Below are 19,659 nucleotides of genomic sequence, written 5' to 3'. Positions count from 1 at the left end.
GCTGCTCTTTCCTAGGATCCAGGGTCAGTTTCTGGCACCCACAGGCTGGCCAATAACCATCTGTAGCTCCAGTCACAGGGGATCTGACCCCTGTTCTGGTCTCTGAAGATATCAGGCACATACATGGTATACATACATACATACATGTAAGCAAAACACTCATATACATAAATAAAAATAAATAAATCTTAAAAAAATAGAATGTTATAGATAAAGTTTCCTCTCTGCTTCCATCTCCTCACACCTCAGCAGAGGTGACTCCTTTCTGACTGCATGCTTATTTTGCATGTTTTAAAACTGTGTATAATACATAGAGTAGGGCCAGGAGAGATGTCTCAGAGGTTAAGAACACTGGATGGTCTTCAGAGGTCCTGAGTTCAATTCCCAGCAACCACATGGTGGCTCATAGCCATCTATGATGAGATCTGGTGCTCTCTTCTGGCCTGTAGGCATTCCTGCAGGCAGAACATTGTATACATAATAAATACACAAATCTTTAAAAAGCAAACAAACAAACCACACAGAGTATTTACCTGCCAGAGATAAATCCCAGAGTTCAGACCCCAATGCTGGAGAGAAAGAAAAAAAAAAGAAAAGGACAGAAAAGGATGTGGATTCTTTTAAAAATTATTTCTAAAATTGGATTCATTCATTTTGCTTTATGTGTATGAGTGTTTTGCCTGCATGTATTCTTACACGCCACCTGTGTGTGTGGTGTCTGCAGAGGTCAGATGAGGGGATCAGATCCCCTGGAACTGGAATTATAGATGATTGTGTATCACCATATGGATGTTCGGAATCAAACCTGGGCCCTCTGCAAGAGCAAGAAACATTTTTAACCATGAAGCTCTCTCTCCAGCCCTCAGGCTGTGGGGTCTTAAAAGTTTGTTTTATTCTCCTCCTCTTAATTTATTGCAGTCAAGAATGGAGAAGGTGACAAATGGAACACATTTAGACTGGGCCACAGCAGAAACCCTTGCTTTGGGCTCCTTACTTGCTGAAGGTAAGATATTTGTCACAGCTGGTAGAAGACTCTCTGAGCTCTACTTGTGATCTTCTGAGTTTCAATGGCCACTTGCCACTTCCGCTGATCAGAGGTTTTTAAGATGTGTTTCCTGACAATACTCCTTAGTTCCAAGGCATGCTGAGCACTTCCATTACAGTTTCATAACAGTTACACAGGGTACTCCTGGATGCACTGGAAAGGGCCGAAAATGGTGCTCCATTCTTAAAAATTTTACATTTACTAGACCTTCGAATATAGAAAAGACACACACACACACACACACACACACACACACACACACACACAAAGACTTACTGCTTTTAGATTTTTTTTTTTTTTTTTGAGACGAGTTTCTATGTAAAGCTCTGGTTGTCCTGGACTAGAGTGGCCTCAAACTCACAGAAATCCAGCTGCCTCTGCCTCTGCCTCCCAAGTACTGGGATTAAAGCACGCCCTGCTGCTTTTAGATTTTTATTTATTTATTTTTTATGTAAATGAATGCTCTGTCTTCATGTAAACCTACATACCAGAAGAGGGCATCAGATCTCAGTATAGATGGTTGTGAGCCACCATGTGGTTGCTGGAAATGGAACTCAGGACCTCTAGAAGAGCAGATAGTGTTCTTAACCTCTGAGCCATCTCTCCAGCCCCAACTTACCGCTCTTAATGATGTGTATTTGTATATCTATATATGGGCATGCGCACAGACTCATGCCCAAGGAGGGCAGAGACTTCAGGTCACTCTGTAGCTGGAATTATAGGTGAGCACAAGCAGCTTCGTATGGGCTCAGAACTGAACCTGAAAGAGCAGTAAGTGCTCTTAACCACTGAACCATCTCTCTGGCATAAGGAAAGATGTATTTTAATATGGGGAATCTTTTATCCTAAGGAAAAAATTCTCAAAATGAGCCAGTATATATCAGAGAGCTGTGTGTGACAGTACATATATATCTAGCGCCAGGCTCCGCAGGAGAGTGAGCGCAGGAGTTCAAGACCAGTGTGGACAGCATTGAGAGATTTTATGTCAAAACAGAAAGGACTCCAGAAATACCACGCCTTATTGTTTGTGTTGGTTGTTCACAGCAATCCTCTTTCTTGCTTGCTCCTTGCTTGCTTCAGGTTTCAATGTTCGTCTGAGTGGCCAAGATGTTGGCCGTGGGACTTTTAGTCAAAGGCATGCAATGGTGGTTTGCCAGAACACCGACGATGCCTACATTCCTCTGAACCATATGGACCCTAAACAGAAGGGCTTTCTAGAGGTAAGTCGCTTATATATAAAATCTATGTATTGATGTGCCAACTATTACAGTTATAAAATTTGATTTCATTTTTTTGAGTGGGAGGCTTACATAGTCCAGGCTGCCCTCAAAGTGCTGGGGAGTTTAGGCATGTGCCACCACACTTGACAACTAAATTCAGGTGTCAGAGGCTTTATGCTCAAGACTTTATTTTTTTAAGTAAAAGAGTGCTGAGTGGGAAGCAATGGAGGTCTATAAATTTGGAATGGAAAAAACAAATGAGAGCCATGCTGGAGCTGGGATTGAAGGCTAGAACAGTTCCTCTGACTGTCTATCTGTAATCATGCAGTAGCACGCAGGCCTGAGTTCCGTCGAGTTACAGTCAACATTGCAGTCTATAAAGCGTTGTGATTTATTAAAGTTAGTCAAGGATGCACACAGCAAGCCGACATTTCTAGCCCGTTAAAACAGAATAGGTGGAAACACTTCTTGTAGGTTATCGGGCTTAAAGTTTAACAGGCATTCCTTTGGATTTTCAAAATCTTAAGAAGAAGGTCTTTTCATTTTTGTCTCTTCAACAGTTACTATGTTGAACAGTACATGATATTTATGAAAACAAATTATTCCTTTAAAGTGAATTTAATAATTTATCACCCTTTCTATTCCAGTTTTTGATCTGAGAATATAACCTGGGAAGATAGCGTGAGTTCACTCTTGCACCCAGTAAAAAGCCAGGCATGACAGTCCCAGCACCAGGGGAGTAAAGACAGGAGGACCCAGGACCTTACTGTCAGCCAGGCTAGCTGAGTCTGTGAGCGTCACATTCAGTGAGATATTCTGTCTCAAAAATTAAGGTGGAAAGTGGTGGAAGATGATGTGGGGTTTTAAGGTCCGCTCCTCATACGAGCTGGTGAAAGGAGCATTCCAAGGTGACTTAAAGGAGATGCAGCCCTTTCTTTACTTTTTCTACCATCTGTCTTTGGATCAGGTCAGATGTATGAATCATTCCAGTGACGGAACCACCAGTGGGCTTGTTCCACCCTCGTTAATTAGCAATTAAGACATGCCACAGGCTCGTACAATGTAGGTAGTTTCTTCCTAGGTGACTCTAGTCTGCGTTAACTTTGACAAAAACTAACCAGCGCATTGTGTGTGCATGTACATGCATGGGCTGGGGACAAGCTTGGCTGTTGTCTCTGAAGTGCCATCCACGTTTTCTTTTTTTTTGAGACGTGCTCTTTCACTGGCTAAGTAGATTAGGCTGGCTGACCACTGAGCCCCAGGGAGCCATGTGTCTCTATCTATCTAGGATTACAAATTTGTGCCACCACACCTAGGTTTTGGGGGCTTTGTTTGTTGTTTGTTTGTTTGCTTTAACCGGGATCACTCATTTGCATGCTTGCATGGCAATGTTTTATCCACTGAGCCATCTTTCCAATGCGCTAGGGTTGTGTTTGTTTGGTAAAAGTTTTATTGAAACATAACTCATAAAATTTGACCTTTGCATGTGTATAGTTCCACACTGGGGCCATCACCCTGGTCTTATTTAAGAACACTTTCATCTCCTCGAAGGAAACCCTGGAACTCTCAGCACCTGTCTCCCATTCCATTCTTCCCACTCCCAACCCCGGCCCTGCATAGTGGCTGCAGCCGCTAGTCAGTCAGCAGACTGTCTGTTTTAATGGATTTGTCTTTCTGAGGAAGCTCATACATAGAATGTCAGGTGTCCTTTCGTGACTTTAATTTAACAGAGCATATTTTCAAGGGCCACCTATGCTGCCGCCTATGTCAGTGCCTCATCCTTTCTGACTGCCAAAAACATTCTATAGACATGTAACTTTCAAAAATTAGAAAAAAGAAAACAAAACGTGGAGGAGGATGGGTGTGGTGGTTGATGCTTACAATCCTAGGAGTCCAGAAGGTAAGGCAAGGGGATTGCCATGAGTTCGAGGCCACACTGAATTACAGAGTGAAGCTCTAGGCAACTTGATCTGCAGAGTGAGAGCATATCTCAAACAAGAGTCTTTTTGAGACAGATACAGACTTTGATTTTAAATTGGGTATATAAAAGGAACGTTTTCTTCATTCTAAACCATTTCAGAGCAAATGGCCAACCTGACACCCTGTGTGTTTGTTCTCCTCCATTGCTCAGCAGAGTGACACTCTTCCCCAGTCTTTCTCAAGCCCACTTTAGAATCCTGATGCATTAGCTGTGACCTCTTTCCACTCCTGAGAGGTCAGTCTTAACGTGATGACTTTTTTGTTCTAAACACATCGGCTGTGTTACACTAATAGAGTCCAACCAATGGCAGGCCTTTATATAGTAACTTTCCCATCTTTGTTTTATGATGCCTTTGAAAAAAATTATCTGACAGTTTTACTTTCTATTTAAAAGTATTCATGCGAGAAGTATTATTGCTTGTTCTTTTTTTAATTTTTTTGTTTTGTTTTTGAGACAGGGTTTCTCTGTGTAGCCCTGGCTATCCTGGAACTCACTCTGTAGACCAGGCTGGTCTCAAACTCAGAGATCCATTTGCCTCTTCCTCCTGAGTTCTGGGATTAAAGGCATGCACCACCACTATCTGGCTTATATCGCTTATTTTTAGTGTATGCTTGTGGTCAGAGGACATCTTTCAGGAGTGGGTTCTCTTCTGGGTTCCAGTGATTGAACTCAGCTTGTGAGGCTTAGTGATACCTTCTCAGCCATCTTGCTGTCCTTCCCCTCCATTCCCAGTAATTCCCTCTTTATTCCCACTTTCTAATGGTGCTGGGGATTGAACCCAGGGCCTTGTGAGTGCTAGACAAGTACTCTGGCACTGTGCCATTTCCTAGCCCTGTACTACTTATTCTTGAGGAAAATCTTAAAGGACTGTATTCCAGTGTCTTTTCTTTTCCTCTCTTTGTCCTAACTTCCCCCAAATCTCCTTTTGCAAAGAAAGGATGATGAGTTAGAGCAACATTTCCTCCACGCTCCTCCTCCAGCTGAGAGGTTTGTATCCCTGCAATGCTTTCCTTTTTCGTCTCCTGCACAGCAGTGTTTGTTTCTCTTCCTCACTATTAGGTCAGCAACAGCCCCCTGTCAGAAGAGGCTGTCCTGGGATTTGAATATGGGATGAGCATTGAAAGCCCAAAGTTGCTGCCCCTCTGGGAAGCTCAGTTCGGCGATTTCTTCAATGGAGCACAGATCATCTTTGACACGTTCATCTCAGGAGGTTAGTATTAGTGAGGTGCTGGGTGGTGGGTGGCTCCAGTCTCGCGTCATACGTGAACGGGAAGGGGCCAGAGCTGCCTCTGAGATTCTCTGTGTCATAGCATCTCCAGGGAGTTTGGGGAATTACCCTCCTATCTACAGGCATGTGGCAGGCGTCAGGCAATTTAATGAGCCTCTGGGAAGAGTATCCTAGCTGTCTGTCAGCATTTCATCGCCTTCTCCCTACCTCACATCGCCTGGGGAATGTTCCTAGCTGCAGGGAGCAGAGACGTATCTGGTGGCTCCGCACCTGCGCTTGGAGTGTTGAGGAGCATAATTAACCAACATTCTGTGGTGACACTAGGACTCTTTATGGTGGGACTGATGAGTTCTGCAACTTTTCAAAAGGAAGAAAGATGCTTGAGGGACCCAGATTTTGATATGTTCATCAACTATTTGTGTGTGTTCATGCATGTGTAGGTATACATGTGTGTACAGGTGTACATTCATGTGTGTGTAGGTACATATGGGTGCCAGAGGTAAACTTTCTGCTATTTTTCAGGAGTTGTCCACCTTGTTGGTTTTGTTTTTGTTTTTTGAAACAGGGTTTCTCTTTGTAGCCCTGACTATCCTGGAACTCTAGACCAGGCTGGCCTGGAACTCACAGAGATCTATCTGCTTCTGCCTCCTGGGTGTTGGGAGGATGTAGAGCCACCCCAAGGAGGCTCCACCTTGCTCACTCTATCTATCTATCTATCTATCTATCTATCTATCTATCTATCTATCTATCTATCTATCTATCTATCTATCTATCTACTGAGATAGAGTGTCTCACCAGGACCTGGGGCTCACCAGCTAGAATAAGCTAGTTAGCCAGCAAGCTCCAGGGACCCACCTGTCTCTACTTCCCTGGCACCAGGATTCCAAGTGTGCACCAAGTCTGGCTTTTGACGTTAGTGCTGGGGATTTAGTCAGGTTCTCCTACTCACATGGCAAGTACTTTACAACCCGAACTGTTTCCTTTGCCCCCAGAGACTGTTCTCCAGTGTGTACTGCTCTCTATTTGAGGACAGTGACCAATGCTGCCTGTTGTGCTGTGAGCATGGCAGGAGCTGCTTCTCTCTCTTCTTTAAATGACAAACTGATTTATTTGTGAAGAAATGACATCATTGTAGAAATCCTTGGGTAACCAACACCACTGTAGTGAAAGTTTTGGTGTCTTTAAAAACCCAATGTTATGTTATGTAATCATGTTTTTATTTAGTCCCAGGTGTAGGATATGGGGCTGCTTCAGACTGTCTGAAGCAGCAGGCTATTTGCCTTGTGTGGGCTCTGAGAGGGGGTGATCTTTGCCAGTTGCAGATAGTTTAATTCTGGGGACTCTGGAGAGGGAATAAATGCCAGAGCCCAGAGAGGGAAAGGGGGACTCTGAGACACTTGTGGGGGTACTTTTTATCTATTTTATTGGGGTTTCTTATGCCTCTAGCCCCCTTCTCTACGCCAATCCCTTTCAACACCAGGTAGGAGAGAAAGAAGGTTAGTGAGGAGAGGGAAAATAGTTTTCTTTATCTACTTCCTGCTGGTTAGGGTCATCGGGTTCCTTGGGGCAAGTTCAGTCTTCATTTTAGGATATCTACAACTTCTTCTCCTCAAACTGCAACAGCAGCAACCAGGAGCAGCAGGGGGAGCAGTAGCCTCCTTTTTTCTCAGAGCCCCTGCCCCCTCTGGCATTTCTTCTCCACCCGAAGCCCCAGAAGTAAACCACCTGCAGTTGACAAAGGTCACTCCCCTCTCAGAGCCTGCGTAATGCAAATAGTCTGGTGCTGTGGACAGCCTGAAGCCGCCCCTTATCCTTCACCCAGGGTTAGAACAAAAACACGTTTATGGAACATAAATGAGTTTAAAGACATCAAAACTTTCTACTATGTGCTACTGTGGTGCAATTACCTGTATGTATCAAATTCTAGGAAAAAAAATTTATAAAGAGATAATCTCTACAAGGGATTTGCAGAAAAAAAGATTTGAAGTCCAAGGTCATTTTCAAGATCCAATCAACCCCTGTTACCATGCAGACTAGTAGACGAGACATTTTCCCAGTACATATCAAAGCAGCTGCAGTTTCATGGATTCCCCACCCTGAGCTCAGGTGCCACATCCTTCCTCCTCACACCTTGGTGGCTGAATCAGTGCCACTTGTCTTTGCTAAGAGCTGCTCAGTAGTGAAGTCAGAGTGCCACATGTCATCTGAGACACTAGGGTGTTTACTGTTGAACCAGCCTTCTAGTCAGCAGAGCCCAAAGTGTGTGATACCACAGGCTTTCACACATTCAGATGGCTGTTTGGATGCGTGTTTGGAGGGTCAGGAACCAAACTAACGTTTGATTTCATTCCCCAAGTCCTGTCAGGCTATTTTGTTCCTGCTTCAGAGAAAAATCCCTGTTTTGTGCTTTCCCAGGAGAGGCCAAGTGGCTCCTGCAGAGTGGCATTGTCATCCTCTTGCCACACGGCTATGACGGGGCGGGACCTGACCACTCATCCTGTCGGATAGAGCGGTTCCTACAGGTATGTGGGATGCCCGATTCCAAAGTGTCTTTCTGTTTCCAAAGTGCTTTGCTCTTTCATGTAGAGCCTCCTGTAGATAGCTTCATGTGTGCTTTAACTGTAAGGCTTGGCAGTTAGCTGAAACCAGCTCAAGGCAGCATCACTATTCTTGGAAGCATAATGCCTCAGCTCTCAATATCACAGTTCTATGGCAAGTAGAAGTTTCTAGAGTCAGGCATGGTTGTGCATCCTGTGCTTTGAGCTCTCAGGAGGCCTAGGACGTTTTAGGGTAGGCAGGAGGTGGATGGGAGATACATTCTCAGAAAGGGAGCTACAGCTTAGTAAAATGCTGGCTGTCCAAGCACAAGGAACTGAATTTGCTTTCCAGCATCCACATTCAAAAACCAGGCTTGTGATAACGAAGTTCATCCACAGGAACACACATTCACAGGTACAGACTGATTTTAGGCTGGAGGTGTAGCTCAGTGATAGAGTATTCACCTAACATGTTAGTGGTCCCGATTCTATCCCTCCCTAGCACTTCTGCATGACTGGGGGTGACGGGGAGACGAGTAGGAGGAATCCTATGCTGGGTAAAGGCAGATGGAGCCCTGGAAGTCACTGCTGGCCAGCCTAGCGCAGTCAGTGAAAGCCAGGTTCAGTGAGAGACACTGTTTCAGAAAAGAAAGTGGAAAGTGACCGAGGAAGTCACCCAGTGTTAACCTCACAATTGTACCCACACACACCCACACCCACCCCACACAAACAGAGAGGGAGGAAGCTGGGGAGACGGGGGAGGGGGAGGGAGAGTGCAATAAGAGCAACAAAAGAGCTAAAAAGATAGAAAGTGATGGTCGGAAAGGGAAATGTACAAAATGGAGCTTATGGAGAAAATCCTGTTGATTGTACCAAGAATATTTATTGTCTTGTGCCATAATCTGGCTGTGCTTTCCCAAAATTCATTCACTGAATTACACCCCATCATCCGAAGCCAGGTGGTAGAATTAGGGGAAGCCTGTGGTAAGTGATGACGTCCTAAGGAGAGAGCTGTTAGGCCTGGGAATGTCTTTATTGAGAGAGCTCCCTAGCTGCTTACTAGCCCTTCCCACCATTTAAGGCCACACGAGAAGATGCCATGTATGAATGAGTCAGGGATGGGCCTGGATCAGACGTTTAGTTTCCCACATGATCTTGGACTTCCCAGCCTTCATAAATGCGAGAAATAAATTTAAGCAGTTCCTAACTAACCTGGACTTGGTCAGAAGTGATCGAGCTTATGTTTAATTCTAACACTTGGGAAGTAGAGGCAGGAGGATTAGAGGAATTCTAAGCCATCCTCAGCTGTATCATAAATCTGAGGCCAACTGAACTACATGAAACTCCATCTTAAAACCACATGAAAACCAGTTAACCAGTTTCATGGTTTCTCATGCAAACCACTACAGGCGATTGGTGGCTGTAACAGGTGATAGCATTGATAACAGGTGAGCAAAGGCCAGTGTTAACAGCTTTTTTTTTTTAATTATTTCCTTTGATTTTATGTGTATGGGTGTTTTGCCTGCATATATGTTCATGAACCGCGTACATGCAATGCCTGCAGAGACCTGAAGAGGACATTGTATCCCTTGGAAATATAATTACAGATTGTTGTGAGCCGCCATGTGGATGCTGGGAATTGAACCTGGGTCCTCTGGAATGGCTGCCAGTGCTCTTAACTGTTGAGACACAGTGACATAATTGACCTATCTCTAGCCATCAACCCAGCAGTGTTTGTCCCTTAAGGTCTGAGTGTCAAGAACTTCATCTGTAGGGTTTGACAGCTCCCTTCTTGGATGTGGGGGCACATGGCTTTGCTCTGGGGGAGGTAGAGGCATGGGATTAGAGGCTAGCCCGGTTGGTTCTACAGCTGGGACAGCAGAACAACAAACAAACAAACAAACAAACAAACAAACAAACGGACACCTGTGGGGTTTTGCTGTTTGTCTTTATTGCCCTTGTTTTATCTGATGCCACTATGGTTATCTCAAGTCCTTTGTTTATATTATCAATTTTATTTTCAGCCGTGCAAAAGTGACTCACATATGTAAGTGACTTAGAAGCATTTCTGCTACTTATTTCTGCCTGCTTGTTTCTTCTATTTTCTTTGTCATTATGCCAAGCTCTTTGTGAATTTTATACTTTCAGCCCTGTCTGTTCTTGACGTTTATTATTTTTCAACTTAAAAATATTCGTTTTTGTTTTATGTATATGAAATTTTGCTTGCATGTATGTATGTGCACCAGGTGCATGCTTGGTGTCTATGGGAGCCAGAGAAGGTCACAGATACCCTGAGTGGAGTTAGAGATGGTTTTCAGCTGCTGTGTGGGTGCAGGAAACTGGACCCAGGTCCTCTGAAGGAGCAGCAAATGCTCTTAACCACCAAGGCACCTTTCCAGGCCCATGTTCTTGGTACTTATTTGTTTAATACTTCTGTAGTTTCAGAGAAGAGTTCTAACTTTGTTTTTCAGTGTTATGCTCTTCTCTCTGTTCTGACTTTGCTCTGTTCTGTTCTGCTCTCTCTAAGATTTATTTATTTATTTACTTTATGTATATGAGTGCTCTGTCTGCATGTACACCTGTATGCCAGAAGAGGGCATCAAATCCTGGTATAGATGGTTGAAAATTGAACTCAGGACCTGTGGAAGAACAGCCAGGGCCGTCTTTCCATCCCTGTTCTGTTCTCTTTAAGACTCTGTCCTGGGCTGGGGGTGTAGCTCAGTAGGTAGAGTGCCTGTCTATCATGCACTGAAGCCCTGGGTTCAGTTTCTGTGCTACACAAAGCCAGGCATGGTCGCATGGCACATGCCTGTAATCCCAGCACTTGGAAAGTAGAGGCAGGAGAATCAGGCATGCAAGGAGATCCTCAGCTATAAGTGAGTCTGAGGCTAGCCTGGGCTCTAGGAGACTTTGTGTCATTCCCCCCAAAACAAAGTGACAACAGCAAACCCAAACTATCCCTGGCAAGCTGTGTTCCTTTTCTTTCTTCCCTCCTCCTGCAAAAAGTTACTTGTCTGCATGGTATTTTTGTCATCCCTATGCTATTTTGTTTCATCTTGCCTTTGGTTACTGAGGCCTCTTCAAAGACCTTCTCTGTGTTCGGATGGAGAATGAACAACTCTCTTTATCCTGCACAGTGGGTACCAGGGTATTCCTTAGAAGCAATAGTTGAGGACAGGCTCCAGAATTTGGATCCTGGGGATGTAATTGGGGGGAGAACTCTGCTTTACTGGGTGTTATTCTGAGGTCTGCTCACTGCCTATAGGCACCCATCTCTCCACATCAGTGATGGACATCACTTCCATTAGGCATCCGTAGGGGTTTCTTACTTTAGAAGATTTTGCCTTGGATTTTTTTTTTTTGGATGCTCCTTACTGCCTTTCCTTCTGAGATACTAGGATTTTTTTTTAAATCCCATTTCTATCCCTGCACTACTTCTAAATTAGGGTTAGGGGCCAGCAGGATTACTTGTTTGCTTTCAAGTTTTTAACATGCATCTTAATTTTTTTTTTTTTAGACAGTCTCATGTAGCCAAGGCTGACCTTGAACTCCCAACCTTCCTATTTCCCTCCAGCCCACTTCCAGTTGCTGGGCTTTCACCTCACCTGACTCAGTCAGGTTTGATTTTTTTTTTTTTTGTCTGAAATATGTACACTATGATTTTAGTTTACCAAGAGAGTGAGATTCTGATGATGTTCCCTCCCTACTCTTAATATGACAGTACTCAGAATATTGGGGGGGGGGGTCCAAAGATATTTTAATATAAGCTTAAGCATAGGCTTTAAGAGCAGAGGTACTCAGAAGAAAGTAAGACACACTGGAGAGCAAGCGTGCCAAATAATAGTTGCTTTTAACTTTATGTAGGAGGAGGGAAAAGGGAAGAACAGAACATGCAAAGAACAGAGAACTCCTCCCTCCCTTTTTCTGGAGTCAGGTTTTCATGCTGCTTGAATTTAGTGTTTGCTGAGGATAACCTTGAACATCTGATTCTCTCCCCTTTACATCCTATTCCCATGTGTGGGTACTAGCTGCTCAAGAGAAAGTCACCAGAATGTGTTTTATAAAGACTCTTCCCCACATGTCCAGCAGTCTGGTCTGGAAGTAGTTATGTTAGAAATGTGTAGGTGGAGAAGGCCCTCCGTCCCCTCTTTAATACTTCATAGGTCATGGGAAATGCCTGCTAGGACTTTTCTATTACACAGCGGTGAGAAATGTCTTTATTAACTGAGGATATGCAGGCTTCCCTCTGGCCAACGTGTTGTGCCTGGGACTCAAGTAGATGATCCCAGCATGCCTGTGTTCTCTTTCCGACGAGGTAGATGTGTGACAGTGTAGAGGAGGGCGTGGACAGCGACACTGTGAACATGTTTGTGGTGCACCCGACTACCCCCGCTCAGTATTTCCACCTGCTCAGGAGACAGATGGTCCGGAACTTCAGGAAACCTCTCATCGTTGCTTCTCCCAAGATGTTACTCAGGTACCCTGTAAGTAGAGAGGCTTTTTCCTTTTGTTACTCTTTTTGTGTTGTGTTTTCTCTCTGTTTTTAACCTATTTATTTTGCCTTGTTTTGTGTGTGTGTGTGTGTGTGTGTGTGTAGATAATGGAGGACACTTGAGATAGGGTCACTGTACCCAGGGCTCAACAATTCAGTTAGGTTGGCCAGCAAGCTCCAGGATCCACTTGCCTCCAACAATTCAGTATTGGGTTTACAAGCCTTGTAATTTTAAAACAGAAGTCTCAAAGAAGCCAAGCCAAAATGTAAAATTATTACAACTATCAGCTTCTGGGTGCAGAGGCAGAGGCAGAGGCAGAGGCAGAGGCAGAGGCAGAGGCAGAGGGATCTCTGTGAGTTAAAGGCCAGCCTGGTCTACATAGAGAGTTCCAGGCCATCCTAAGCTACATAGTGAGACCCTGTTTCAGGAAACAAACAAACAGACAAAAACCAAAACAAAACAAAAGAAAACCAAACTGTATTATGGTACAGACAAGGCAAGCTCTTATCATTTTAGTTTGAAGTGTACAGAACTGTGTCTTGGAGAATGCTGTGTTAGTGTGCATGCTTAAGGGCAGTTCCATGCCAGAATTCTGGAACTGTTAGCTCTCTCATTTGTTGATATGAATTTGGCTGTTTCTCTCCCGTAGGCAGCTGTGTCAACTCTTCAAGAAATGGCCCCAGGAACAACATTCAAACCTGTCATTGGTGATTCATCAGTAGATCCAAAAAGGTAATTTGATGTTCTCTGTTTCCTATCCTGGGTAGAGGTTTATTAAGTGAACAAAATTTCTTCTATTATGTGATAATTTGTGTATGCATTAAGGCATGCATTAAGGAGAATATGTATGAAAGATTGAACTTTGTGGACAGATGTTGCTGAAGGAGAAATGCAGGGCTCAGCAGATGACTGAGCCCAAGCAGAAGAGCCCCAAGCAGCTTTATCTGCAACACACTGAAATCTAGTCTTCTCTTTGTCCTGACACAATTCTTAAGGATGTTACTTTCCACATCATTGTCTACTTTGTCTCTGACAGTGTTAAAACCCTCATATTCTGCTGTGGCAAACATTTTTATGCCCTGCTGAAGCAAAGAGAATCTTTGGGAACCAAGAAGCATGACTTTGCCATCATTCGAATAGAGGAACTCTGCCCATTCCCGCTGGACTCGTTACAACAAGAGATGAGCAAATACAAACACGTTAAAGGTAAAGGCTTGCTCCTATTAGGGCCCTTTGCTTTGCAAATGCCGGAAACCTGTTCACCCTGTTTCATGTGGAAAGAGGTTGGGGGATGTGGAAGGTACCAGGAAGCAGAGCTCCTGGAACCCGCCCACTCCATCCTCCCACTGTCACCTGAAGAGGATTTCTTGAATTTGTGGGTTGTCAGTGCTTTACTATCAGATGTGATAATGGATTGGAAAATTTGGCATCTGTAGTAAGCACCTTTCAGAAACTAAGCGATTACAGGCCTAGATGTAAATGTAACAGGCTTAGGGGCAAATCCCTGGGAGCTTGGTTAGATGAAAAGATTTTAGTTATGTCATCAAAAATTGGGCTTAATCAACATGAAAAACTTGTACTGTAAAATTTGTGGTAGGGGCCTGGGAGATGGTTAAGAGCACTGGCCACGCTTCCACAGTACCCAGCTCATCCCCAGCACCCACATGGTGGTTAACGACTATCTGAAACTCTGGTTTCAGGGGCTCAGACGCCCTCCCTTGGCCTCCAAGGGCAGCAGGCACACATGTGGTGGCGTGTAGATGTACATGCAGGCAAAACACCTGTACACAAAAGTGTATTCAAAATACAAAACCACACTCCCCAATCAATCAAACAAACAAACTGATAGCAAGTGCTCATGCGGATTCAAAGCAACCTCATTTAACCACTGCTGGGATTGCAAATGATTGTGACCACTTTCAAAGATGGCTTCCTAACACACAAAAACCCAAGTTACCGTGTAATCAAGAATTCCTACTGCTGGTTTACTCTGAAAATGAAAACACAAAGAAAACTGAAAAAACCTACATGCAAGCTTTCAGCATTATTTTAATTAATTAATTAATTTATTTTTTAAAGCAGCTTTATTTATAATTGTCTCAAGCTGGGAACAATCAAACTGTCCTTCACCTAGGGAATGAATAAGCACAGTTGCCCTGTAGCAAAACAAACAAACGAACAAACAAAAAACAAATGTGGAATATCATACTCATCAGTAAAACATGAAGGAGATACTGCATGCTAGGCAGGGCCTAAAGGATGCTAAAAGCAAGCGAGCCAGCGCTGAGCCCCAGGAATGAACTGTTGCTATCCACAACAACTTCAACAAATCACAAATGTATTTTGGTAATTCATGTCAGACCCAAAAGGCTAAGTACTGTATTTTTATGGTATTTTGGTAACGCTAAAGCTGCACAGATAGAGAAAAAACGATTGTTGCTAATGTTTGGGACTAAGGAGGGTACTGGATACAGTCAATCAGGATGAGGAGATGTGGAGATTGATAGAACTACTCTCTTCATAACTGTGTACTTGCCAGAAAAAAGAAAGGCAGAAAGAAAGACAATAAATAAATAAGTCATGAGGGGCTAGAGAGATGGCTTTAGGAGTTAAGAGCACTTTCCAGTATCTCCGTTGGATAGCTCACAACCACCTGAAACTCTAACTCCAAGGGATCCAGTGTCCTCTTCTGGCCTGAGCACTTGTACACATGGCAGGCACTTATACAAACATGCGTACATACACATAATTGATAAAAAACTTTAAAATGCAAACATGTTGGAAGCATATATTTAACTGAGGTTAGAAATTTATCTGCTTACTATCCATCTGTTCCTCTAGACATTCTTCATATATAAGTTTATACGAGTTAAACAGTCGTGATGAAAATAGTTCCTTCAACCCCCACTGTCTCCTCACCCTGATTGTTTGTAGGCAGTCTCAACAATAGCAGCAATCAGTTGATTGACTGAAAGCTGAAGTAAAATTCTTCTTTTTGTAGATGTCATTTGGAGTCAGGAGGAGCCTCAGAACATGGGTCCATGGTGTTTTGTTTCTCCAAGGTTTGAGAAACAGCTAGCCTGCAAGGTGGGTGCCTATTCATATATTCATACTCATAGTCATATTCTCTCTCTCTTGTTTCTCTTTGAATAACAATGTATGGATTTCTCTTACCAGCTTGCTCACTTTTTTAAAGACAAGATGAAATAAAACCTATTTTTAGGCTGGTCATGTGGTGCATACCTATATTAGAGTTCCCTTGAGTTTATGACTTTGAGACAAGCTCAGGTAACATAGTCATATCTTGATGATGTGCAAGAAGAAGAGGGAATTTAAAAAAGATCTAGTTTTAAATTGTTTCTTTGGAGAAAAAGGTTGAGTTTATGGAGCTGTTTTTGTATGCCGATTACAGGTTAATTTCCCTTATCCAAAATGTTCAGAACCAAAAGTGTTTCAGATATGTGAGTTTTTCAGACTTTTGAAGTATTTGCATAGACTTCCTAGGCTGAGGAACCTTTAAAAATTCCAAACTCTGAAATGCTCCAAAGCCCAATACCTTTTAAGGACTGAAATGATAATTTTAAAGTTCCAGATTTTGGAGAATTTCAGGTTTTGGATTAAGGATGCTCAACTGTAACATGTTAAAGTTGTGTCTGCATTCCAAAAAAAAAAAAAAAAAAAAAAAAAAGATCTATGAACCACATTTGTTGTTACTCTTCCTACTCTTTCCTCATGACAGTGCTAGAGAAAGCTACTGATGGGTATTTTTGGTTTGTTTTACAGCTTGGTACCAGCAACACTCAATTCACACTTATTCCAGACATGTTTACAATGCTGTGAGCCTATATGCCTATGCAATGCTGTTAGACTACCCGTCTTTATTTTCCTCAGGAAAGGAGAAGCAATAAGAATAGTTGTAGCTCTTTGTATCTTTTTATTCGGTGTGCATTAGAACGTAGTTCATTTATTTAGTATGAGTTTGCTAGGCTCAAATCACTTTCACTTATAAATACACCTAGTTAAGGAAACTACAGCTAAGACCAAATGATAGTTTTTTTTTTTTTCACCTTCTCATGCCTGGAATTCTGTGGTAGATATACTTCCTCCTAATCTGTTCTCTGTAATTCAGTATTTTTTCTTAGCTTGAACAAGCTAACAGGGAATATACGTACCTTCTTAGGGGAACTGAGCAGAACTCTGATGTAAATGTCATTTGATGTCTTCTTGTTCCACCAACAGCTCCGCCTGGTAAGCCGGCCACCTCTGCCAGCACCTGCAGTCGGAATCGGCACAGTGCATCAGCAGCAGCACGAAGACATCCTCACCCAGACCTTCACGTTATAACGTGCTGAGAAGTCAGCATTGTCTTTTAAGCAAAGTGCAATACAAGAAAGCCTGCTTCCTACACTCTCTCCCCTTTTCCCCTAGCTAGTGCAGAAGTCTGTCTTCCTCTGAAATTCTGGACTGGTTTTGACAGCTGAATCTGGAGGAAGTGGAATAAGCAGGTGAATTGATTTTATAAGTACATGAAATATATACTAGATTTTATCATTGAAGGTTGGATATGAATAAACTGGAAAAGAAGCTCATTAGCCAGTTGGATTCTGACCTCAATGTAACTAATTATAAAGGAGCAGAAAAAGTTCTTTGGCCAGAATGTGAGCTGTGTATAGGCAACTCCAGCACTACCTCTTAATTAGTTTATTGAATATAACTTTCCTTAATTTTTCTCCTTAAAGACCGATGAACAGCAATATGTTTCTGTGAAATGTCAACTCTTAGCCACTCTACAAAATGTCCCATCAGATACCACTAAAACTGGACAATTCCAGATTCATGTTCTTTCAGGTTTATATCCATTATCTTTAAAAATAAATTCTGTTAAATACCAATTTCTGATTGTATAATCAGTCTCATGTAGACCAGTGTGGCCTCATACTCCCTGTATAGCTGAGGATGACCTTGAACTTCTAGTCTTCCTGCCTGTTGTCTCTTGAGTGTTGGCATTACAGGGTTGTACTGGGCTTGTACAACCACGCCCAGTTAATGCCAGTAATGAGTACTGAACCCAGGGCTTCAGGAATGGTAGGCAAGCACTGTACCAACTAAGCTATAACCCTGGTCCCTAATAATTTTCAAATTATAAAGTATTAACTGTATTAAAATGGACTTGTGGGCTTTTTTTTAACCTTTAAGTCCCCTTCCCCCCATTATATTTATTGCTCGACATTTTCTAACTTTTAAAATTACTTTGGTGTTTGTCTTTTGGTTTTTGTTTTTCTGTGTGTAGCTTTGGCTGTTTTGGAATCTCTGTAGACTAGGCTGGCCCCAAACTCACCGAGATCCACCTGCCTTGGCCTCTCAAGGGCTGGGATTAAAGGCATGCACCGCCAACACCCAGCAACTTTGATGTTTGATAGAGGGATTTCAGTGTTAGATTAATCATTTTTGTCTCTAAAAGTTGCAGGTACAATTATGAATTCTATTTTTAGCCACCTTCCAAACCAGGAACTTGGGGGTTCTTAGAGGTCACCAAGTGACTCACTCTGTTGGGAGTTAAACCTAGTGCTGGAGGCAGATCTAAACAGTAGCTGTGTGGCTTCATTTGAGTCGGCTCTGAGGAGCAGCTACATGTCCCATTCTTGCTCTATGACAGTTTTTCTAAAAGGTGATAGGGACATATTTAGGCCTGGAATGCAACCATTTTCTTGCCAGTTTTACCAGCAATTAGACCATGTCTTCCATCATTAATGTATTGGTGGTCCTGGCTACAATAATAGAGTCATAATGTACTTTTTTCTTTTTCTTTTTTTCTTTTTTTTTTGGTTTTGATTTTGAGATAGGTTCTTGCTATGTAGCAGTGGCTGGCCTGGCACTCTCTATGTAGAGGAGGCTGGCCTTCAACTCAGAGAACTCTCTGCCTTTGCCTTCTGAGTGCTGGGATTAAAGTCGTATACCACCTTGCCAGACTATAATTTGTGTTTTAAAATAATGCTTTAGTGTGCTTATTTGACATTTCCCTAGTATTTGTCTTTCTTTTCTATGACCGCTTTGTATTTCTCTCTCTGTCTCTTTCTCTCTGCCTCTCTCCTTCTCTCCCCCTTCTCTCTCCTTCTCTCCCTTTTTCTCTCTCCCCTCCTCCTGTGTTTACTGGCGCTATCACTGAGGCAGTCCTTCAACCCTTTACCTTTCTCTTCTTTCTTTATCTTTTAGTCCTTTGTGTCAAGTCTTATAAATCTTGTAACTTAAAACTTATTGAAATCACTGAGTTTTCAAAGACCTATTTAAAAGCATAATGTGTATCCCTTGATTTCTAAAAGATTTGAAAACTCCATAAAATAAGATGGAAGTTAATATATTTAAAAATACTTTTGTCTTTCTTTTTCTGACTTTCTTCCTAACACTGTGTCTCATAAGTTCACTGTTTTTTGTTACTATTTCATGCTTTGAAAGTGCCTTCTGCCACTTTACCTTTCTTCATCTCAACCACATTTTAAATTTTGTTGCAGAAAGGGACCATTTGAAGAATTCCAAATCAAACATACACTAGTGTATTTTATTCCTTTTAAAACTGTGACATTAGTTTCTCAGATGTACTGTCCATAATTATGCTTGTTTAAAGTTAAGTGAAGCACAGAGCTTCAATTTTGTAGTTAGTAGGTTGAACTATTAAAAACCATGGGAAAAGTTCAGTTTTGCTTAAAATGACTTGTTATTGTTTGCAAAATAAAAAATTATACCTTGCAAGAACCATTTTGCTCAGTTTTCTTATGTTTTCCTTATACTTTCTATTTGGGAAAATATTCCAAAATTAATTTCTCTAGTTTGCCTATATTACTTCAGAAGTTTTACAATTTTCAAAAAGATTTGTTTTATGTCTGTGTGTGTGTGTGTGTGCGCGCGCGCGTGTGCGCACATGCACGCAGGTACCTGCACAGGCCACAAGAGGGTATCAGATCCCCTGGAGCTGGAGTTACAAGTGGTTTTAGGCAGCCAGATATGGAGTCTGAGAACTAAATTTGGATTCTCCAGCCCCATTTTTAAGTTTCTTGAACTGGCAATACAAACAGTATTTCTTTTACAAAATGGAAAGAAAAGGGGGTTGACCAGGAAGGAAGGCTCAGATTATGAATCAGCGTTTTTTAGGCTTGACAT

The 19,659-nt window shown here is 42.4% G+C and overlaps 1 protein-coding gene across 1 annotated transcript in view; it reads left to right on the top strand.

Annotated features, from left to right (window-relative positions):
• Dhtkd1 (dehydrogenase E1 and transketolase domain containing 1) overlaps window positions 1-19,255 on the top strand; it is a 40,407-nt gene extending 21,152 nt beyond the window's left edge. Inside the window, exons 9-17 of the mRNA XM_055593820.1 lie at window positions 919-1,003; window positions 2,126-2,265; window positions 5,306-5,456; window positions 7,890-7,996; window positions 12,331-12,495; window positions 13,154-13,236; window positions 13,541-13,710; window positions 15,506-15,591; window positions 16,744-19,255. Coding sequence (XP_055449795.1) covers window positions 919-1,003; window positions 2,126-2,265; window positions 5,306-5,456; window positions 7,890-7,996; window positions 12,331-12,495; window positions 13,154-13,236; window positions 13,541-13,710; window positions 15,506-15,591; window positions 16,744-16,848 — 1,092 coding nt within the window. The 3' untranslated portion in view covers window positions 16,849-19,255. The remainder of the gene's footprint in view (window positions 1-918; window positions 1,004-2,125; window positions 2,266-5,305; window positions 5,457-7,889; window positions 7,997-12,330; window positions 12,496-13,153; window positions 13,237-13,540; window positions 13,711-15,505; window positions 15,592-16,743) is intronic.
• Window positions 19,256-19,659: the final 404 nt, after the last annotated feature.

This window comes from Psammomys obesus, unplaced genomic scaffold, assembly GCF_907164565.1.
Source record: "Psammomys obesus unplaced genomic scaffold, mPsaObe1.curated_primary_1811, whole genome shotgun sequence".
NCBI lineage: Eukaryota > Metazoa > Chordata > Mammalia > Rodentia > Muridae > Psammomys > Psammomys obesus.
The sequence above is the reverse complement of the archived record's forward strand: the minus strand, read 5'-3'. Positions and strand labels throughout refer to the sequence as shown.